Source organism: Primulina huaijiensis, chromosome 6, assembly GCF_012295235.1.
Source record: "Primulina huaijiensis isolate GDHJ02 chromosome 6, ASM1229523v2, whole genome shotgun sequence".
In the NCBI taxonomy this organism is placed as follows: Eukaryota; Viridiplantae; Streptophyta; class Magnoliopsida; order Lamiales; family Gesneriaceae; genus Primulina; species Primulina huaijiensis.
In genome coordinates, this window is record NC_133311.1 from 19910937 (window position 1) to 19934875 (window position 23939).

Here is a 23939-nt window from a genome sequence, read left to right on the forward strand (position 1 = left end):
ATATATAAACAATAAATAAATAACAGTAAAATAAATATTATTACTTTTGTTACCTTTTTCTTCTGTTCGGAGCTTGGAAAAATATGGAGGACTTTTAGAGTTTCGTGCTGATAACGTGTTGTGAAAAAGTAAAAATTTACGGTAAAAAGTAAAAATCTCAAACTCTTAAAATTATCACACTACACACTTTATAATATTTTTCTCTCAACTCAATTGTGATTTTCTTCACAAATGAGAGATCTATTTATAGAAAATTTTTAAAAAGTATCCAAAAATAAAATACATCATTACCTACATCATCACACACTAATTTTCAATATTCAACACATAATTTTACCTAATTTTCAACATTCAACATTCAACATTCACATTTTCAAATAATTTTTCACATTTTTAAATAATTTTTCAACAAATATGTTATTATTCTCACGTGCATACTTTTCAATTATAAATAAAAGCACAGAGTCGTGAACAATAAACGTGGAGGATAGGTGTTTAAATAACGTGACACGATTTAATTAGTTATATAAATAAAAATTACATAAATTTATATAAAAAAATTCGTTGAATATGGAACACATCTAATCGAATACTAAATGCTTTAAATTTCCCTGAGTGCTTACTATTTTTGTTTGTTATGTCATGAAATTTAAGTTATGATTTGCTAACTTTATTTTTTTAAAATTAGTTTTATTTCATTAATAGATATGATGTTACTATTGACGACACGCATATCGTGCTACATTAGAATTTAAAAGGTCGTTGAAATAGTAGAGTATGATGGACATCTAACATGTTCAATTTTTCTCCGTTTCTGTCTTTTTAATTTGAGTATGTCACATAAAATTTGTTCAGTGTGATTTATATTTGATGAACGTAATTTGTCGACTATTGTAAGGATACAGAAAAAATAATATGTACAAATTTCCAAAATTTTAAATAAAATATACACATGAATAAATCCCTCATCAAATACGCTTATCATGTAGGGGTGTCAATCGGGTCGGGTGGGTCGGGTTTCAGGTCAACCCGCGAAATTTTTTTATTTTTTTCCCAACTCGAACCCGAAGCAACCCGAAAANTTTGTTCAAAAATACAATATATAAAAATATAGGTAATATTTAAAAAAAAAAAGTTTTCGGGTCAAACTGCGACCCAACCCGACCTAACACGAAACCCGTCCAACCTAGTCCTAACCCTAACCCACCCAACCCGAACCCGAAAAACTCCAACCCGAACTTGATTTTTTTCGTGTTGGGTCGTGTCGGGTTGACGGATCGTGTCGCATTTTGACACCTCTATTATCATGCCGTATCCCATAAGCCAATCCACTCTAAAATCATTAATGTGAATTGATGGCAAAGAAGGAAAATTCAGCGAAGACGCGGACTAAGAAGAAAATATCACGACGAACATCAGCCTGTTTTCCCATGTTAGGAGTCACCATCTTGTTCATGGATTCCTCTTCACAAGCAGTCCCAGAAGATAATTGGTTGAGTTGCCTGCTTCATTCATTATTTACCCACTTCCAATCATCAATATTGCTACTGAGATCCTTGATCATCTCGAAGCAATTTCATTGTTGAATTGATGTTGGTTTTTTTTTCTTTGATTCACATTTATTAGGATTAGGATAGTATTTCTGCCTTGCAAAAATCAGTCAAAGATGAGAATTTAATTTCTGCTATTTTCTCCCCCTCGCGGTTTCCGGCCCTTTTCCCATTACCATAATAAACACCATTTTTATGTTCTGGTTCGAGTTAATTTGGTCTCCTAGCGGCCAATTTCTCTCAACCCTTCTGGCTTTCATTTCTTTTCCAAGTGTTTTGTTTTTTAGTTCTTGAAAAATGATGAAGTGTCTGTGCATTTTTTTCAAAGAAAACACCAAAGGTGCGCCTCGGAAATCAGCCACAAAGTTGAGAAAATCCACTGCGTCCACGTCATCGAATCGGAGCATCGCGGATTTAAGGGTATTTTCTGTTCCAGAGCTGAAGGAAGCGACCAACAATTTCAACAAATTGCTCAGGATCGGGGAGGGTGGCTTCGGGACTGTGTACAAAGGTACGATCAAGCTGCAAAGTGATGAGGGGGAACCCACTACTATTGTTGCCATCAAGAAACTCGATCCACGAGGTTGGCAGGTAATTAATTACAAAATTTGCATTACTCGTCAAAGTTCTTGATAAATATACTACATGTGTGAGATATATATGATGATGCAGGGCCACAAGCAGTGGATTGCAGAGATCCAATACCTCGGAGTTCTGAATCACCCTAATCTGGTAAAGCTTTTTGGATACTGTTCCTCTGATGGAGAAAGAGGAATCCAAAGATTATTAGTATACGAGTATATGCCTAATAGAAGCTTGGAGGATCATCTTTTCAACAAGGCAATGCCCACAATACCATGGGTTACTAGACTACGCATTATTCTCGGGGCAGCTCGAGGAATGGCTTATCTGCACGAAGGTTTGCAAATACAGGTACTCATCCGGGCAGACCGAGCATGGGCAAACGGGGTGATCGTCCCTGGCTAATTAAGAAATTCATATGATCATTGTTTGGTACAGATGACTAAATAAAGATAGACGACTAAGGATAGATTTCCAATATATTGTTAATCATATGTTTCGTTCACTATAAATCAGATGATATCAACCCGGTGTCTTCCATATATAATATGACCCCCCATCGTTATCTCGCTACACATTTGACAGACTTTGTGGATCTGCCCCAGTCCATCACCATAATATATCTGACTTTGATCACCCTTTTGATAATCACAGTGTGCATTCTCGGTCCAAAATTCGTCTTTATGATAATTGTGCTTTGTAATGTAGGTGATATACAGGGACTTCAAGTCCTCGAACGTCCTGTTGGACGAGGAATTCAATGCCAAGCTTTCAGACTTTGGTCTTGCAAGAGAAGGCCCTACAGGGGACCGCTCTCATGTATCCACAGCGCCAATTGGGACACGCGGCTATGCGGCCCCAGAATATATAGAGACAGGACGTCTGACAATCAAGAGTGATGTATGGAGCTTTGGAGTTGTGGTTTATGAGATAATTACGGGAAGGCGGACATTGGAAAGAAACCTTCCATTGGCAGAGCAAAAGCTTATTGAATGGGTGAGACAGTTTCCACCACATACCAAAAGGTTTGACATGATAATGGATCAACGACTACAAAATCAGTATTCCCTGAACTCTGCTAGAACCATTGCGAAATTGGCTGATAGCTGTCTCAACAAGAACCCGAAAGAACGGCCGGCGATGAGGCAAGTGGTGGAGATCTTGAATCAAGTTATAATGCAAGAAGAATCAGTCACCAGAAATGAACTTACAGATCATTGATTAGAATCTTGAAATAAGTTTTTTCTAGCTATGAAAATGATGATGCATATGTAACTTATTCGTGGAGGTATTGATTTTTGATACATGTATGTTACTACCACCATTCTATTTCTAATCTTCATGACAGCAATACACAACTGTTATCTTTCTATTTTTTTAATTAAATATAACTCTTGGATTAAGTTAATAGTTTGAAAATTACGAGAATCAGATAAATCATACAGTATTCTTTAATTTTTTTATATAAAAAAATCAGTACTCAAACAAAAAGGTCAATTTCTTAGTCAAAAACATTAGTTTTTGCTGCGCCACTCTCCGACAAACCATCCTTTTCTTTCTCCGATCCCTTTCTCCACCCGATTCCCCTTTTTGAAAAGGGAAATCAATCTACCCCGATTTTTATTTTCCCCGTATTCATGGAAGAAGAGAAATCAGTTTCCATCCCATCCGAAGCAGCAGAAGAAAATAATCATGACTGGCAGAGAGTCACATACGCCAAAAAACAGCGAAAGAATCAGACTGTACAGAACGGATCCGGTGCTTTACCTGAAAAAGGTAGCGTTTTTAAGGGCCTGGAGAAGCACTCGGAGGAACGGCGCCGGAAATTGGAGGCACAGCGCGTCGCTGTCTCGATTTACGATGACGATGACGATGATAAGCTGCCGTTGAGATCGAGGAAGAATTTCGGAGGAGATGAAGATGATGAGGAGAACAGCGATACTGATATTAATGCGACAGAGAATAATGTCGCGGAGGCGAATAAGAAGGAGAAGCCGAAGAAGCTTAAAAAGCCTAAGGTGACGGTGGCGGAGGCCGCTGCCAAGATCGACGATTCTGATCTTGCAGCTTTTCTTTCTGATATTTCGGTAATGTGTTAATTTATTGTTTTGTTAACTCCTTTTTGTCTTATTTTCTTCTCGCTCTTTGTGGAATTGGATAATTTCGATTGCTCATTTTGGAATGTTTTATGTGTAGGGATCGTACGAAGGGCAGCAAGACATACAATTGATGAGGTTTGCCGATTATTTTGGGCGTGCATTTTTGGAGGTCAGCACATCACAGTTCCCTTGGCTGAAGCTGTTTAGAGAATCTGCGGTGGCGAAAATCGCTGACGTGAGTTAGAAATTCTTGTTATCTCTGTGACTATATCAATTACAATATTAATTGTAGGGAAATAACGAAAATCTTATCATGCAATAGTTTGTGGAATGGTAGTGTACTGCTGAATTGACATTATTCGGAAACTTTTTCATGGATAGTTTTTCAAATTTATCCAGCTTTACTAATTGGTCAAAGGGGAAGGAAGTGTTTGCATTAACTGCTACTAACTACAAGACTACAAGAATCTTGAATTGAAAATTGAAGCTATGTTCATGATCTCACAATAACTTGTTTTTACTCAAGTCTGAAACCTTACTTCATGGCCCCATACCCTCTTTGGTGAGAATTGCGAGGAGTAAAATACAAATATTTTGAGACATTTCACCTTCCTAGTCCCTCTTTACTATATTTTTTAATGAAAATCTGGAAACACCTTATGGAGCATCGATATTTATTTCCGTTCTCTCTGAGGGAGTCTCTAGTATTTTTTGGTGCTTTTGGTGAAATATGCAGTTTTATTACGTCTCTTGTAATTGTGAGATTTTGAATTCCTGCCCCAAAAGTTGTCAAATATTGATTGTAAAGTTTGGGTGGTGGTTTTGTGTTTTAAAATCAACGATCTTTCTTTACTGTGTTATCCGATTATATTTGCCTGCCACTATTTCTCGTGGTTATATGGATTAGAACTTGATGTTATCTGTGTGGTATCAGTGTTTGTAGCATTGATTTCTTTTCATTTTTAAGTTTTTTGTTGGTATTTAAGTCCACTAATTATTTTATTTCTTACAAGCAGGTACCAGTTTCTTACATTTCTGAAGCTGTTTACAAGACCTCGATTGACTGGATCAATCATTTCTCCTATGATGCTTTGGGGACCTTTGTGTGCTGGTCATTTGACGGAATTCTCGCTGGCTTGGTAACCCAATTGTTGGGGCCTAAGGGCTCAAGGAAAGGAGCGCAGCCAGCATCCTCGAAGTCTCAGGTATGTATGATTGATTTTTCCCTTTTTCTGTATCGCATTCAATTAATTGTTCTCTCCTAATGGCAGTTGTAAAGATCTCTTTTGTTTGAAATTCCCTGAATAACTATTGTTTTACATGACAAATTTCTTCTTCAAATATCATCTGTACTTAAAAGTTACACCATGTGACATCATTAGCCACCACTTTTAGGGCAAAAACAAATACATCCAAGGTTTCATTTTTTGGCACTGTGGAAGGTATTATCGAAGGAGTATTTATTGTTGTTAAATAACTTTTGGATAATGTTTTATAGTATTCTGCGAGTTCTCTTGTCATGAGACATTCCAAATTTTGTAACAAAATTTGTCTGGGTGTGACTTATGATATATTGAAGTTTACTTGAAGCACATTCCTGTTGATGATTATGAGCAAGGGCATTATGTTTCTCATGTTGCACGTGCATGGAGAAAGATATAGCTACATCATTACCCTTGTGTTACCTCCTGAATAAAAAATGAACCTAACTCATGGGAAGGTTTATTTTTTTGCTAGATTGTTAAACTTCATATTATCGACTACGTTCCTATTTTTAGCTAATATTGCTTGTACATCTGACTGATCTGTTTTGAACAAGATCTGTATTTTTATCAAGGGAATTGTTACTAATAGATTTTTCTTTGGAATCAGTATTCCTGCTTAATCACTCAATTCAGTGGCATGGCTTACTTCCTAGTAACAGAATACCATAACAAATTGTTGATTCTGAGCGTTGTCATCTCATCTAGCCTTCTGGTACGTACTAATTGAATAAATGTTGATATTGCAGGTTGCCATCTTTTTAGTATTAGCAATGGTATTAAGGCGGAAGCCTGATGTACTGCTAACTGTATTACCAAAACTCATGCAAAATTCGAAATATCAAGGACAAGATAAGCTTCCATTTATTATATGGATGATTGTTCAGGTGAGTAAATCATGTTTATCCTCTTTGAAATTAGTTCTGATAAGAGCTACTCCTTGATCCCTGTTCCTTTTGACATTTGTATTTCATACTAAAGTTTAACCCATTTGTGTAGGCCTGTCAAGGAGATCTGGCTGTTGGATTGTACCTATGGGCACATCATATTTTGCCAATTCTTGGAGGAAAATCAGGGTCTAACCCACAGTGTAGGGACTTGGTTTTGCAGCTAGTTGAAAGGTTTAATGTCTCGTTTCTTTTCAACACTTACTAGTTACTGCAATTGATACTTAACTGGGCTTTGGGTTAATAATGTTTTAATTTGAATTAATAAATCCTTCGATCCATGCCTTAGGATACTGGCTGCACCTAAAGCTCGCGTTGTATTATTGAACAATGCTGTTAGAAAAGGGGAGCGCTTGATAGCACCGGAATCACTGGACCTTCTGTTACGTTTAACATTTCCTGCTTCTCCTGCACGAGTTAAGGTAGGTTTAACATTTCCACCTCCGTGAGACCATGACTCATACTTTTCTTTCTTCTAGGCGAAAGAAAACAAAAGTCTGGTAGTTTCAAAAACTGATTAATTTATTGTAGACCCATATTTTCAGTTTTCACCTACAAATTTAAAGCTAATTTTATTTCTTCTTTTGAAGACAAAAATTAGTGGATAGCTTGTTTTCACTTTATACAATTTATAAACAGTGCTTGTTTATTGAATTTTACAGAGTATCAAACAAGTTTTTGAAACATTTTCAGGATCATTCAGAACATTTCTGAATAAGCATCTAAAATTTGTTTCTGGAACCCACCGCAAAAAAATTTCAATCCATGGTAGGCATTGTAGAGGACATTTGCATGGTGTCAAGCAGTTCTGGCAAGTTCTCTTTGTGCTTCTGTTTTCCAGATGGTTCAAATTTTTATCGCTGATTCTGTATAATAGGCTACTGAAAGATTTGAGGCAATCTACCCCATTCTAAAAGAGGTTGCTCTTACTGGTTCTCCTGGAAGCAAAGCCATGAAGCAGACCTCGCTGCAGATACAAACTTTCTCTGTGAAAGCAGCAGGAGAAGGTAATCTTTAACTGGAAGTGATATTTACCTATGCGATTCTTTCTAAAGTGTTTGAGAATTCTGAAAAACTTTTGAAAAATGATGCTCCTCAGGAATCCCAGCACTAGCTCAGGAAGCAACAAGCATCTTCATCTGGTGTTTGACTCAGAATCTTGATTGCTACAAGCAGTGGGTAAGCTTTTATGTTTCATATGAATGGTTTGGTAAAAGTATATGTTCGAGTTTCTTTTCTAAAATGACTTGAAACTGATTGTTATATTTGTCATCTAAGTTTGTTTGATTTCTGTCAAATGTCTGGTGTCCTTTTACTCGAGAAAAGGTTTTCAGGACCCTATTCCTTTTGAAATTCATTAACTCCTGTAGTCCTGTATTTGTTCAACCTTTGGACCTCCGTCATTGATAGTATAAAATTACTTTTGACAGGACAAGATTTACGTTGAAAACATAGAGGCCAGTGTTACTGTCTTGAGGAAGCTTGATGAGGAGTGGAAGATTTTTTCTTCTAAACAGTCTTCTCTTCAGGCACTCACCGAAACTTTGAAAGGTTTCAGACAGAAGGTTTGTCGGATAATTGTCATGATTTTGCTTGTATTCTTACCTCGCAATAAGTACGAGTATGATATTATATTTGGGCTGAACTCATGAATTAACCGTTTCAATTTACAGAATGAAATAGCATTGACTGACGATGCTCGCCAAGCTTTCTTCAAGGATGCAGATAAATATTGTAAGACAATATTACGAAGGCTATCAAGTGGCCGTAGTTGTGTGAAAACCATGGCTGTTACTGTTGTGATACTATCTGTGGGAGCCGCCGTGTTTTATCCAAGCTTGGATGTGTTGGATTGGAACAAGTTAACCGTCCTATTGAACGCCCAGCAATCCTTCTGAACAAAATGGTGATTGGTGATTAAAAAAGAAAGAGTGTCTGATCTCCTTCAACCCCCGGAACGCTAATCCTATATTTGCCTGAAATAAAGAGGCGGAAGAGCTATAGGTTTTTTTTTTTCGACTGTAAGAGCTATAGGTTTTGATGCAACACAAAGTGATACTGGGTTAACTCGAATAGAAAATATGGAAGTTTGTCAATTTTGTGAATTAGATTTTGTTTAGTTTTTTGTAATTGATAACTTGTACCAGCTGTCGGCGTCCGTCCTTGTGTTGGGGTGTCCTGTAGATGAGGCTCTCTTTATATTGTTCTTTTACCCTTTTATTTATTAATTATATTTATATTTATTTACATGAATGCCGTGTATAAATTAATTTAAGGTTTTTTTTATGTATGTGTGTCATTAATCGATTCTGTAAAATTGGAGATGAACACAAACTGCGTAAAATGGGTGGAAGGACTCTGTTCCACTCCAGAAATTTGACAGAAAAATAATAATAATTTTTGCTTCCCCGCGGATAGAACATGAAAACGAACATGAACTGCAGATACATTTCCATGTTCTCATGTACCATCTAACCCGAAGCCAGTTCAAGATGATGGGCTGCACAATTACAAATACTTTTAATTACCAACCAACTGGTTCCAGCTTCTATTAGATAGTGTTCTTCCAACTTTGAATTTCTCAAATTCTACGTAGAATTTGAGAAGCCCTTCAAACACTTTCTTAATCTATTTCAAAGTATGATATCATTTTCGGAGCGACAATGAAATACATGAACTGGATCAAAACCGCGATCAAATCCTCTTCATCGTTCACTCCTGTCACTGCCAAAGCTGGCTCTGCAACCTGTATCTGCATCGATCCACAATAAATAATCTGGATAAAAAAATATGTTAACAAACCAGAAAGTGTGCAAATGCAACACAATCCTACAGTCCCCAGAAGCGCTCCAACTTGAACAGCCAAACCAGGATTTTATTCAAGCTGATACCGTTTCCTCCTTGTTATATCATTACAAAGAAACACGCAAACTTGAATAATAGCAATGATAGTTCAATCTTTGTTTGGGGTCCAAATTTAAAAAAAATTAATAAAGTGTCGTGAAAGGTTGTTGAAACTCGAGCTCGACTCGACTCGATAATGTACAGAATTACTTAAGCTTGATACCTAGCTCGAGCTCAAGTTTTGACCGAGCGTGAGTGATTCGGCTTGCTTTTACCCCTAAGACAGATACATAAAATTAAACATTGGACGAGGATTTTAGGGCAATATTTTTTAAAAAAAATCACAATAATACATCGATCACTTTTAAGTATGATATGAAATTGCTAGACCGTGTAATGCAGGCTTAGAATTTCAATTTCAATCCATGCAAAGTCAACACCCGTACAAGTCTATGTCAAATTTCACGCGCACAATCGAATTAGGTATACATTATTTATTATTTAAATTTTAAATAAAGCTTCTTGATCATGATTCAGAAGGTCGACGTTCAGAGAGAGAAATTAGAAATAGTTCATTAATTATTATGTTGATGATGTACAAGGAAGGATAGAATGACCAAATCTAAAGGCTTTTTCCAGCACCTGGTGAAGCCATGGTTATCCAACGCAAGCAAAGGTAATTTCTCCAATATGAATGAATGGCATATCATTAATCGTTTGCAGCTGTTTCAATTTTTAATGTTTGATCCACTTCCCAAGACCAAGACGAGGACGACTTGGAGAGAATTGCAGCACGGGAACAAAAGCTGTTTTCTTTTGAAACCCTTGTTGCAGCAACGAAGAATTTTCACCTCAGTCAGAAGCTTGGTGAAGGGTCTTTTGGTCCGGTTTACAAGGTGAGATAATAAGCCCCCCATTTGCCCTTGGATTTGGGAGTGAACTGTGTAAGTGCCTGTAAGTGCCCTTTGATACCTAGGGGGTGAAACGGAGCTTCTAAATTGTGGGCTTAAGTTGAACGATTCAAACTTGCTTGGTATGATCACACAGCTACTGTAGCATACGGAAAAGTTTGAGGCTTTGAGCTAGAGTCAAGCTAGCTCGGTGGCTGTTTGACTTCCACTTTGGCAAAAGAAAACATAAAAAAATACTTCATTTGACGAACAAAAGTATGAATTGTTGATAAAACTTTCTGGGTATGCAAATGTTTGTAGGGGAAATTAGCTGATGGAAAAGAAGTAGCGGTGAAAAAACTGTCGCATAACTCAACTCAGGTGAAGAAAGAATTTAAAACTGAGGCAAAGCTGTTGGCTCGTGTCCAGCATAGATATGTGGTGAATTTGTTGGGGTATTGTGTACACGGTGAAGAAAATTTACTTGTTTATGAATATGTGGCTAATGAGAGCCTAGACAAGCATCTTTTTGGTAAGTTCTTCAGTTCGTTTTACTTATGTTATCTTTCACTATTCAGATTTTGTGTTTACATCTACTACGGGTGTGGAGACAGAAAATTCGACCGGGCAGTTTAATAAACATACCATGAACTTTTTATGCCAGCTTTATGATTGGAAAAATGATGCAAATGAAGTTGGGTTTAGAAGTGATTTCTTTTCCGAGGGCTCAGGATGTTGATGAAATGCTGATATTATTGATATTGATGTTGGTGGAATCTTGAGGAAAAATTTCTCTCGCAATTGCTGTTGCTTTTATTCGAAATCAACTAATTATCCTTTGCTATTACGTCATTTTCATTACATTAACTTGTATTTTCATTTTTTTCCAACAAATTTCAAATGAAAATTAATTTTTCAAAGTCTTTTAATAATATAGACTTTGGTGGTAGTACATTTTGAGTTTGAAGATATAGGGTGAAAATAAACTCACATAAAATGGAATTGATGCATAAAATACATTTGCATTTCTCCATATACATGATGTCTGACACTTTATAGAAATGAATTCTTCATATTGATTTTCAGTAGTGGCAGTATGCATGCTATGGCCTGTACAAGAAGTCGAATCCTCAGCATTTACCATATTAAATTGAAAAAGACTTTAAATAGAAACAATCGCTAGAAATAGGAAGAATAAGAAGCCAGAAAGAAAGCTAACCATAGAACTGAAAATTCCTAGAAAAATGGCATGTAATTCTACACAGAATGAATCAGTCTCTTAATTCTATATTTCCCCTCAGGTTGGGCTGTGAATTTTTTTTTCTTGCAAAGCTCGAACTTTATTTCTCGAGAGGTAGGTTTGGTACTTCCTGGGTTAAATGCGTGCCCTTAGGAGTTCTGTTGAAATGTAGATTAGTTTGACAAAGATACCTCCAATTTCTCTTTGATAAACTGACCATTGGTTTCCATGCACTTAGTTTTTCTTTGTGAATAGATTTTTTCGCTATCATAATTTGCATTTGTGTCATCAATCACAATGCACCTATTCAGTAGTTTCCCTTCTCAAATCCTTTGCTCATGGAGGAGGTTTTTTAGACATGCTTTCACAAAAGCAACAAGACATTGATCTTAGCTTTGCTTCAGTGCTACCGTTGCAACTAATATTTGTTTTTCACTTCGCCGTGTAACCAGATCCTCCACACAGGTTCAATTTCTGATTGAGCTTGCCTAATCTGTATTTTATACACTTTTATCTCATGATTTGGAGTTTTCTCGATGTAGAAGACTTTGTGAAAGTTTCTCTTCTAAGTACTAGTATGGAAGAATTCAGCACACTGTTAGAACCCCAAGTTTCTCTCCGTTTGTCAACCATAATTCACAAAATAATCGGAAAAATTTAGTATCATAAACTGAAAATAGAGATCCCAGAGGAAATCCTCTGTACAAGAGATGAACTATCGCTACCCTAGCCAAAGCTAGTAATCACTCAAGGAAACAAAATAACAGAATGAATAACAAGTCTCTACCTTCACAATTTTATTCTCTTCCCTCTTTCTAAAGGTTTTAAGGCTTGTAACTCTTGGGCCTGTTTATATCGAAACCCAAATAGTAGTTGGGTCCCTAACACACTGCATCGATCGGCTTCTTTGTTGGTTTGTTCATAATTTAGCTCACTATACTTGCTGCAAATACTACATTTGGTCTGGCTTAGATGGGTTATTTTTCCAACGTTAACAACTTGACTTCCTCTGTCACACTCAATTCGTGAATTGGATCCATGTGAGTCTTCTTTGGCTTTCTCCCAATAATTCCAATCTCTTCTGGGAGATCCAAGACATATGCATGTTCTGAAACTACATGACCCTGTCTATCGAGCATTTTCCATACCAAGTACTCCATGTCAAAGTTTAGTTGAACTCTTTGCTAGGAAGATAATCCTCAAGTTGAAATGTGATACCTGAATGTACTCTGTAGGGTCTGATAGATGCAAAGCGTTCAATTGGAAGCGACGGCTAGACGTGATAATTGGTGTAGCAAAGGGCTTATTTTATCTTCACGAGCAGGCCCATTTTCGTATCATACACCGGGGCATCAAAGCCAGCAACATCTTGCTTGATGATAAATGGGTTCCAAAGATTTCTGATTTTGGCATGGCACGTCTCTTTCCTGAAGATCAAACACATAATAATACACGTGTAGCTGGTACCGAGTATGTTCTCTTTGAAGTTAAATTTCTCTTGTTATATAGCAGTTTGGTAGTTTGCTTTGTGGTTATGTTCTCCTTCCGACTACATTTTCTGAGTGGGTAAAAATTAAGGCATTAATTTGGTCACAGTGGCTATATGGCACCAGAGTATCTCATGCATGGCAGTCTTTCTATTAAGGCAGACGTGTTTAGCTTTGGGGTTGTGGTTCTGGAGCTCATAAGCGGAGAGAAAAATTATCCTTTTACCCGGGATCCTGATTCAAAGAACCTACTTGAATGGGTAAGAACTTTAATTTTGAAATACATATTAATTGCAAAGTAAATATAGTACATTGGTTCGATTTGGAGATTTTGAATTTGGAAGAATCGCACAAACCGAATATAAAGTTGAGGTTGGTTTCTACTTATACTGGTAAAAACTGTGTTTTTTTATACCTTTTTTTCCCTAAAACAAAAAATTGGTTCACATGTGCCAAAATTTCACCCTATTAAAGAAAGCACCTTTCTTTCGATATTATGAAACCACAATTAAAAAATATATAAATAGTTGAAAAAATATTAACCAAAATTTACGTCGACATAGTTTTGTTCGTTATTAGTTCTAGTGATCAGGATACACTCAAATACACAATTGTGAAAACGAAGCACTTAATTTTGTATAAATGAATGATATAAATGAATTTTATCCAATGATAAACATTTAATTATGATATGAAAGGGATCTGAGTGCTCAAAAGTGGATCCATTCATCCCGGATTTTGGTCCAACCGAGGGAGGGATGAAGGGACGTGATATGGAATCTTTATTATTATATCTTCATGTAATATCGTATCAATGTCGATTAAACTTTCGTTTGGTTTTCTTATTATTAGTAGTTCTGTGCTCATGAAGTTGCATTGAAAGCTGTGGTAAACCAGTTTGGAATCATCCCAAATAAATATTGCGTCTCTGCAGGCATACAAGCTTTACAAAAAACAAGAAGCCTTGAAAATAATGGATCCGGCATTGGCATCTTCTGCAGATCCCCAGCTGATAGCAGTGTGCATACATATGGGGTTGCTCTGCGTGCAGTCAGATCCACAATTACGACCCGACATGGGTAGAGTTATAATGATCTTGTCGAAAAAGTCGGGTGCTCTTGAAGAACCATCAAAACCTGGATACCCTGGTTCAAGGTATAGAAGGAGTCGAACACCCGGTGCATCATCATCTGTTACAGGTAAATCTGGTCCATCGAATTCACAATCATTCGACTCTACATCAAGTTCTTCAGATCATTCGAGCACCATATCAGATCCTCATGGGAAGCGTCCCATGCGATATTAGGTCGGGTCTTGCATGTATAGCAGGGTATATTTTTCTTGTAGATCGATATTATTATTTTTATCATTAATTCTTGATTGATTTTGTTCTCTTAGTACAGAATCTTGTGATTTTGAAACGTACACGTTAATCTCGTGTCCAAATGAATAAATGAATGCAAAGATTTATACGATCGGTAGTTAGTGAGTAGTGATCTGAACCAATTGCTATTTCAAATTTTTATTAATTGATTAATCCAACAACATTTAAGATAGAATTAATAAATGTTGATTTGAAATAATCATTATTTAAAATTTTATTATTAATTATCTCATAATAGATATTTATTTTGTTAAGTATCGAGAATTATTATTTAAACGATTATTATTTTAAGCACTAATAAAAAATTTCCATTTGGTTCACAAAGTACTCGAAACGAACAGATCAAGTAATATTTCATTAAGGAGAGGAGCAATATTTTTCTCGAGATCCATACTGCAATAAATTTGTTTATTTGGCAATTTTCATCGGATTTTTTTATGGCAAAAACGAAGCTTCCTTATTGTCATCGTCGCAGACGGTTTTTGAGAAAATCATTGCAAATATAATTGCCACGGTCTTGTTTGAAAAAACCAGTGCTATAAATTAGCAACTTTTTTTGAAAAAGAAAAATCTAAAGTAACATATAAGAATCAGAATTATTTATTGTGGTGTATATAATTATCAAAAGTTCGTTTGAAAACCGTCGCTATGCATTGCAATGATTTATCTACCAAACTTTTTCTAAGATAAAAAAACTATTGTTATTTGGCGACTGTTTATATGGCAATGGTCCATAAACCGTCGCTAAATTGAATTTGCGATGGTTTTTAAAGACCGTCGCTAAATTTTGAAGAAAAAACAGGCTGGGCTGTTTTTTCTTATAGTGAGATCAATTTTGCATTTATTTCACAAAGTTCAATGGAACGTGGAGTCTCATTTCATTCAGAAGAGGTATCCCCTTCTTCATGCAAAGCAACGGAGGAATCGGCTTCTTTATAGAGAGCTATATTTCTCTCAAGATCGATGAATTTCTTTTCCAAGTTGGCTATATCCTCCAGGAGAGATTTTGGACCAATTGCACCCTTTGAATCATTTCCTCCACTGCCATTTTCTCTCGACTCAGTTTCCAAGTCATGCGGTCTCTTATTTTTTGGCTGAAAACCAGGAGGATGATCACTGAAGACAGGCCTTTTTCCGGCACCTGATATGAGTTTTTGCCACCAGAATGTATATCTGGTGGTAACATTGGACTCAAACAGGCGAGCAGGAATGTAGAGCTTCTCATCTTCGATGGGCCTCGTGTAATACTCCCAAGCGGCCTGAGGGGAAGAATTTACACGTGGCACAAGGCCAGGTACATCTTGATCCATTCCAAATTGCTTTGCCACACGATGAGGCAGGTACTGCTCTATGTAGTCAGCGTCCGGCCCTACAAGTTCGCTCACCCTCCAGCATCGAGCCAGCGCCATCACATCTTGGCTTAAATCCGGCTTGGTTGGTACCCATTCGGCTTTATCCTTGTGATTCAGACAAGTAATATTCTCGGATCTCGAATAGGGACGCCACAGAAAAAGCTCAGCACCGGAATTTATACAAGTTGATATGTTTTGGACTTCAAATTGTAATAAATCCCATCTAGCCATTTTTGGGTCATCAGTTAGCGTCGGATTGGGCCTTGGCTGCAATGTGGGGAATCTTTCCCAGATCCAAACCTGAAGAAGTTGAAGTGGAGCGCAGAGTTTGACCTTCAGAAAACCACCATTAGAGCTCGGTTTTCTCGATGCATCGAGGACCTCTTTCAGCAATCTTAAATCTTTGTACATGCTGGCAAGAACCGCAGGTGTCAGCGCGATCCTCGTTCCTCTAGAAAGATGGATGGCTAGAGGGATAACTGTTTCTCCAATACTATCTTTCGCAAACTTGGGAAACACAAACCTCGAAAGCCAGTAAGCAAGAAACGCCTGGTGCTCGACTTCGCTCCCGCTGTTCATGAATTTATCAACCCATGCACTTTGGGATGCTCTCTTTAAGGTCGTTTTGGTGATATTCTTCCGCTCATCGAGCAAAATCTTCTGAATTCTTTTCATTTCGTCGTCATCCCCGATAGGTGTCAAATTTGAAGCACCTAAAACGGAGAAACCTCCGAGCACCATCACATCCTCCAGGGTGACAGTGGCTTCGCCCCAAGGGAACACGAATGTGTTCGTCTGAGGGCACCATTTCTCAGCAAACCTGAAAATCAAATCTTGGTTTCTATGAATCTTGTATTTTGAGCTCATGATCGCTTCGTAAATCCCAGATTCTTTCCATGTTAAATGGTGCAAAGCATGCATCTGCTCGATCCATGTTTGCCAGTTTTGCTGCGGGTGATTCCACCCAAGAAACTGCACCTCCACACGGAGGTTCTTGTGATTTAATTTTTCATCCAGAGCAGGTGGAATGACAGGAGGAAAGCCGGAGCCATGAATGGAGGCCGCTGTTGGCCGAAGAAAATGGGCGGTTCTATGAAAAGAATGGCCGGCCGTTTTCTGAGGACTCATCAGCTCGTCCCTCTCTTCCACGATCAAGTTTGCCTGCAATGAAGAAGAGCTCGATGATGCACCCGCCATTGTTGAACACAAATTTTTCTTCAAGAAAAGGATGATGGATTTGAATGAGACTGTGAAAGTTTTGCAATGAAAAGAAAGAATTTGAGGAGAGTATTTATAGAGGATTAGTGAAATATTCCATGGAACGATTATTGAAAAAGCAAAATTAATTCACCAAATCCTTGTAGGATTTTGTTTGGGAAAATGGTGAGACACCAACCATTTTTGTTACCATTTATTAAATTTAATTTTCAAAATATTATAAATGAAGTTTTAATGTTTTATATATAAATAGTAAAAGAATGTATTTTATTTTAATTTTGAAGAGAAGATAAAATGAACTGAAAATGAATTTTTTCAACAATTTTTTTAAAATAGGTTCTACATTTTTTACCAATTTTTTTTCTAATAAGTGTAAATTTTTCGTTCAAAACTTACCCAAAAAAAAATAGAAACAAATTTTGTTAGTACTCTATATAAATATCAGTAATAATATAAAAATCTAGAATGATGAGTTAAATCTGTGCTGGAAAGAATTAAAATTTATAATTTGATTTTTAAATTTCAAATTCACTTGATATTTATGAAATTTGTAATGCGAATTAATTAATAGAATCTGTATATGTTGGTAACAAATATGTACATTGGATATGTGAAATCATCAGCGGTTCATCGGTAATATTTATGATTAATATTTTATATGTACAAACTTTTAATTGGGAAAAAAACAGTAATGATTCATATATGATTTAAATATAAAATATCATGTTGGTAGATACTTTAATTAAACAAATTATAAAGCAACTAATTTTTATAAGATTAAATATAAAAATTAATTTTCTATAAATGAGTTAGATTTAAAAAAAGCATTATTTTTCTAAAAATGAATATGCGTTGGATTTTTCTTTAACAATAAATATATATCTATATATCACTATTTATTTATTTAATTAATAATCTAGCTCTTTACTAAATAATTTGCAATCAATTTGGTGAATCCTTAATTAATTTTACAAACGCACCTCCAAATCCTCATCTTTTAACCTTCCCTAAAACTTATTATATCCACAAATATCCATTATTGTTTATAAACTCATCTAAATTCTTGAATTTTCGAAATTTTTAAATATAAACAGTTGGTAATTTTTAATATTTTGACTAAATTGAAATTTTATAATAATAAAAAATTATGACACTTAATATTTTATTTATTTCCTGTTTATAATTATATGCAAAAAATGCGGACAATACAATCAAATTTTGGACTTATCCAAGAACCAACCACAAAACCCAATGACGATACAACATTTTCTGTCCGCGTGCGAACATTTCTCTATAGAAATTGAAAATCAAACCTTAAGCATGCATAATGTATTTATTATAAGTTTGTATTAACTAAATCAATTTAATTAGTGCCATGAACTTGTATAACAGTGCTAATTTGTTGTCTAATCACATGCAATAATATTGCATGGATGATCAGTATATATATACTATAACAGAGTCTAAGTTGATATTACGTACAAATACTATACAAAACTCTCATGTATTGTTTGAAGAGATTGTTATTTTTTTTTTTTTAAGTTTTCAATAAATGAATTTTAAAATCATACAAGTACTGAAATACATATATCTAGATAATAATTTGAAAATGCTTTCCAAAATTTGGAATTATATAATTTCTAATTNAAAAAAAAAAAAAAAAAAAAAGAAGCTATAAAGGGGTGTTTTAAGAAACTTTGTTTGACTGCAAATGCGGTTTGTTGATCCTTGTCTTATAAACCTATATGTAGTAAAAACACATCGTTACTGCTGGTAACTGAGAAAGTGCTGCAAATTGCAACCTTGTCCGCACACTTTTGACCACAGGAAAACACCAACTACTAGTATCTTGTAATCTAAACATAGTAGCCCTTCGATCTCTCTTATCAATAGGAATTTTAATCAGAAAACAGACTGAGTTCAAGAACCTGTGTTAATTCGCTTATTCAGAGAATAAGAGAAAGCCAATTCGGATTTGGCACATCCCCATCTCTAAGCGTGGCAATGGCGGCAGGCTGTAGTGGTATCAAGAGAGCAGGGTTTTGTGAACCCACAGTAAACCACCCCCGCTGGGATGTCTCCATCTTCATCTGTTTTATTCAACATGGGTTGTGCAGATGACACTCCCCCGTCTCTCGCAGCCATCTGTCTCCACTCTTGCACTATCTCCGCCTCCGACAGGCCGCGCGTGTAACCGCCCTTTCTTCCTTCATACTCGAGAAAGACGAAGACATTAGCCCCTGTTTGAGCACACATTTTTTTGGTCGCTTTCAGAATGTGGTTTTTGCTGCTCAAAAATGAAGACAAACGGCGGCTGCTCGATTCTTCTGCAGAACTCGCCATTTTTGTTCAGAAAGAAATGATGATGAAATTGATCAGGTGGGTGAGGGCTGTTTTTTCAATGCGTTGTTTACTATGTGTTTTTCAAAAGGGAATGATCATAATATAATGGAACTCGATCAAGAAATTTTAACAAACAAAGTGCGGGAAATGATCTGGCTTTTTTCTTACCGTTGGGAGTTATTACAACAGAATTACAAAACAGAACAATACTAACGAACTGGACACGTAATCTGAAAAGAAACGAAAAGGATGTTGAGAGAAATTCTTGTTATCTCTGTGACTATATCAATTACAATAATATTTGTAGGGAAACAACGAAAATCTTATCATGCAATAGTTTGTGGAATGGTAGTGTACTGCTGAATTGACATTATTCGGAAACTTTTTCATGGATAGTTTTTCAAATTTATCCAGCTTTACTAATTGGTCAAAGGGGAAGGAAGTGTTTGCATTAAAAACCGCTACTAACTACAAGACTACAAGAATCTTGAATTGAGAATTGAAGCTATATTCATGATCTCCCAATAACTTGTTTTTACTCAAGTCCGAAACCTTACTTGAGGTCCCCATACCCTCTTCGGTGAGAATTGCGAGGAGTAAAATACAAATATTTTGAGACATTTCACCTTCCTAGTCCCTCTTTACTATATTTTTTAGTGAAAATCTGGAAACACCTTATGGAGCATCGATATTTATTTCCGTTCTCTCTGAGGGAGTCTCTAGTATTTTTTGGTGCTTTTGGTGAAATATGCAGTTTTATTACGTCTCTTGTAATTGCGAGATTTTGAATTCCTGCCCCAAAAGTTGTCAAATATTGATTGTAAAGTTTGGGTGGTGGTTTTGTGTTTTAAAATCAACGATCTTTCTTTACTGTGTTATCCGATTATATTTGCCTGCCACTATTTCTCGTGGTTATATGGATTAGAACTTGATGTTATCTGTGTGGTATCAGTGTTTGTAGCATTGATTTCTTTTCATTTTTAAGTTTTTTGTTGGTATTTAAGTCCACCAATTATTTTATTTCTTACAAGCAGGTACCCGTTTCTTACATTTCTGAAGCTCTACAAGACCTCGATTGACTGGATCAATCATTTCTCCTATGATGCTTTGGGGACCTTTGTGTGCTGGTCATTTGACGGAATTCTCGCTGGCTTGGTAACCCAATTGTTGGGGCCTAAGGGCTCAAGGAAAGGAGTTCAGCCAGCATCCTCAAAGTCTCAGGTATGTATGATTGATTTTTTCCTTTTTCTGTATCGCATTCAATTAATTGTTCTCTCCTAATGGCAGTTGTAAAGATCTCTTTTGTTTGAAATTCCCTGAATAACTATTGTTTTACATGACAAATTTCTTCTACAAATACCATCTGTACTTAAAAGTTACACCTTGTGACATCATTAGCCATCACTTTTAGTGCAAAAACAAATACATCCAAGGTTCATTTTTTTGGCACTGTGCACATGCTTATTCAATATGGGAGGTATTATCGAAGGAGTATTTATTGTTGTTAAATAATTTTTGGATAATGTTTGATAATATTCTGTGAGTTCTCTTGTCATGAGACATTCCAAATTTTGTAACAAAATTTCTCCGGGTGTGACTTATGATATATTGAAGTTTACTTGAAGCACATTCCTGTTGATGATTATGAGCTAGGGCATTATGTTTCTCAGGTTGCACATGCATGGAGAAAGATATAGCTACATCATTGCCCTTGTGTTACCTCCTGAATAAAAAATGAACCCCTAACTAATGAGAAGGTTTATTTTTTTGCTAGATTGTTAAACTTCATATTATCGACTACGTTCCTATTTTTAGCTAATATTGGTTGTACATCCGACTGATCAGTTTTGAACAAGATCTGTATTTTTATCAAGGGAATTGTTATTAATAGATTTTTCTTGGGAATCAGTATTCCTGCTTAATCACTCAATTCAGTGGCATGGCTGACTTCCTAGTAACAGCATACCATAACATATTGTTGATTCTGAGCGTTGTTATCTCATCTAGCCTTCTGGTACATACTAATTGAGTGAATGTTGATATTGCAGTTTGCCATCTTTTTAGTATTAGCAATGGTATCAAGGCGGAAGCCTAATGTACTGCTAACTGTATTACCAAAATTCATGCAAAATTCGAAATATCAAGGACAAGATAAGCTTCCATTTATTATATGGATGATTGTTCAGGTGAGTAAATCATGTTTATCCTCTTTGAAATTAGTTCTGATAAGAGCTACTCCTTGATCCCTGTTCCTTTTGACATTTGTATTTCATACTAAAGTTTAACCCATTTGTGTAGGCCTGTCAAGGAGATCTGGCTGTTGGATTGTACCTATGGGCACATCATATTTTGCCAATTCTTGGAGGAAAATCAGGGTCTAACCCACAGTGTAGGGACTTGGTTTTGCAGCTAGTTGAAAGGTTTAATGTCTTTATTCTTTTCAGCACTTGCTAGTTACTGCAATTGATACTTAACTGTGCTTTGGGTTAATAATGTTTTACTTTGAATTAATAAATCCTTTGATCCATGCCTTAGGATACTGGCTGCACCTAAAGCTCGCGTTGTATTATTGAACAATGCTGTTAGAAAAGGGGAGCGCTTGATAGCACCGGAATCACTGGACCTTCTGTTACGTTTAGAATTTCCTGCTTCTCCTGCACGAGTTAAGGTAAGTTTAACATTTCCACCTCCATGAGACCATGACTGATACTTTTCTTTCTTCCAGGCGAAAGAAAGCAAAAGTCTGGTAGTTTCAAAAACTGATTAATTTATTGTAGACGCATATTTTCAGTTTTCACCTACAAATTTAAAGCTAATTTTGTTTCTTCTTTTGAAGACAAAAGTTAATGGATAGCTTGTTTTCACTTTATACTATTTATAAACAGTGCTTGTATATTGAATTTTACAGAGTATCAAACAAGTTTTTGAAACATTTTAAGGATCATTCAGAACGTTTCTGAATAAGTGTATAAAATTTGTTTCTGGAACCCACAGCAAAAAAATTTCAATCCATGGGTAGGCATTGTAGAGGACATTTGCATGGTGTCAAGCAGTTCTGGCAAGTTCTCTTTGTGCTTCTGTTTTCCAGATGGTTCAGATTTTTATCGCTGATTCTGTATAATAGGCTACTGAAAGAATTGAGGCATTCTACCCCATTCTAAAAGAGGTTGCTCCTACTGGTTCTCCTGGAAGCAAAGCCATGAAGCAGACCTCGCTGCAGATACAAACTTTCTCTGTGAAAGCGGTTGGAGGAGGTAATCTTTAACTGGAAGTGATATATACCTATGCGATTCTTTCTAAAGTGTTCGAGAATTCTGAAGAACTTTTGAAAAATGATGTTCCCAAGGAATCCCAGCACTAGCTCAGGAAGCAACAAGTATCTTCATGCTCTGGTGTTTGACTCAGAATCTTGATTGCTACAAGCAGTGGGTAAGCTTTTATGTTTCATATGAATGGTTTGGTAAAAGTATATGTTCGAGTTTCTTTTCTAAAATGACTTGAAACTGATTGTTATATTTGTCATCTAAGTTTGTTTGATTTCTGTCAAATGTCTGGTGTCCTTTTACTCGAGAAAAGGTTTTCAGGACCCTATTCCTTTTGAAATTCATTAACTCCTGTAGTCCTGTATTTGTTCAACCTTTGGACCTCCGTCATTGATAGTATAAAATTACTTTTGACAGGACAAGATTTACGTTGAAAACATAGAGGCCAGTGTTACTGTCTTGAGGAAGCTTGATGAGGAGTGGAAGATTTTTTCTTCTAAACGGTCTTCTCTTTAAGCACTCACCGAAACTTTGAAAGGTTTCAGACAGAAGGTTTGTCGGATAATTGTCATGATTTTGCTTGTATTCTTACCTCGCAATAAGTACGAGTATGATATTATATTTGGGCTGAACTCATGAATTAACCGTTTCAATTTACAGAATGAAATAGCATTGACTGACGATGCTCGCCAAGGTTTCTTCAAGGATGCAGATAAATATTGTAAGACAATATTACGAAGGCTATCAAGTGGCCGTGGTTGTGTGAAAATCATGGCTGTTACTGTTGTGATACTAGCTGTGGGAGCCGCCGTGTTTTATCCAAGCTTGGATGTGTTGGATTGGAACAAGTTAACAGTCCTATTGAACGCCCAGCAATCCTTCTGAACGAAATGGTGATTAAAAAAAAAAGAGTTTCTGATCTCCTTCAACCCCCGGAACACTAATCCTATATTTGCCTGAAATAAAGTGGCGGAAGAGCTATAGGTTTTGATGCAACACAAAGTGATACTGGGTTAACTCGAATAGAAAATATGGAAGTCTGTCAATTTTGTGAATTAGATTTTGTTTAGTTTTTTCTAATTGATAACTTGTACCAGCTGTCGGCGTTCGTCCTTGTGTTGGGGTGTCCTGTAGATTAGGATATTATATCCTCTCTTCATATTGTTCTTTTTCCCTTTTATTTATTATTTATATTTATATTTATTTACATGAATGGCGTGTATAAATTAACTTAAGAATATTTGATATGTGTGTGGCATTAATCGATTCTGTAAAATGGGAGATGAACACGACTGCGTAAAATGGGTGGACGGACTCTGTTCGAGTCCAGAATTTGACAGAAAAAAAAAAAAAATTTGCTTTGTTTTACCGGAAATTAATCACAAGCATTGTCGTATGCAGTTAGTTTGAACGAAATTTATATTCACCACTAGGAAGTGAGGCACCGAGACTTGAGATATGAATGAGAATTATGTAGG

General features: G+C 36.1%; 4 protein-coding genes across 4 annotated transcripts; all 4 read left to right on the top strand.

Annotated features, from left to right (window-relative positions):
• Positions 1-1324: 1324 nt before the first annotated feature.
• LOC140978054 (probable serine/threonine-protein kinase PBL19) lies at positions 1325-3502 on the top strand. Its single transcript, XM_073442810.1, has 3 exons — positions 1325-2141; positions 2223-2483; positions 2841-3502. The coding sequence occupies exons 1-3, from the start codon at positions 1848-1850 to the stop codon at positions 3351-3353; spliced, it is 1068 nt and encodes a 355-aa protein (XP_073298911.1). The 5' UTR covers positions 1325-1847; the 3' UTR covers positions 3354-3502.
• A 135-nt stretch (positions 3503-3637) lies between these two features.
• On the top strand, positions 3638-8724 carry LOC140978052 (uncharacterized). The gene is made up of 11 exons (XM_073442808.1): positions 3638-4219; positions 4329-4466; positions 5248-5436; positions 6243-6380; positions 6493-6614; positions 6730-6862; positions 7318-7447; positions 7540-7619; positions 7871-8005; positions 8114-8444; positions 8475-8724. The coding sequence occupies exons 1-10, from the start codon at positions 3770-3772 to the stop codon at positions 8336-8338; spliced, it is 1740 nt and encodes a 579-aa protein (XP_073298909.1). The 5' UTR covers positions 3638-3769; the 3' UTR covers positions 8339-8444; positions 8475-8724.
• Positions 8725-9794: 1070 nt separating this feature from the next.
• On the top strand, positions 9795-14294 carry LOC140978053 (cysteine-rich receptor-like protein kinase 43). The gene is made up of 6 exons (XM_073442809.1): positions 9795-9960; positions 10044-10180; positions 10496-10706; positions 12650-12884; positions 13011-13161; positions 13836-14294. Exons 1-6 carry the CDS (start codon positions 9897-9899, stop codon positions 14205-14207), a joined length of 1170 nt encoding a protein of 389 aa, XP_073298910.1. The 5' UTR covers positions 9795-9896; the 3' UTR covers positions 14208-14294.
• A 4254-nt stretch (positions 14295-18548) lies between these two features.
• Positions 18549-23666, top strand: LOC140978055 (uncharacterized). Its single transcript, XM_073442811.1, has 9 exons — positions 18549-19234; positions 20233-20419; positions 21247-21384; positions 21497-21618; positions 21734-21866; positions 22323-22452; positions 22545-22627; positions 22879-23013; positions 23122-23666. Exons 1-8 carry the CDS (start codon positions 19131-19133, stop codon positions 22975-22977), a joined length of 996 nt encoding a protein of 331 aa, XP_073298912.1. The 5' UTR covers positions 18549-19130; the 3' UTR covers positions 22978-23013; positions 23122-23666.
• The last annotated feature ends 273 nt before the right edge of the window (positions 23667-23939 follow it).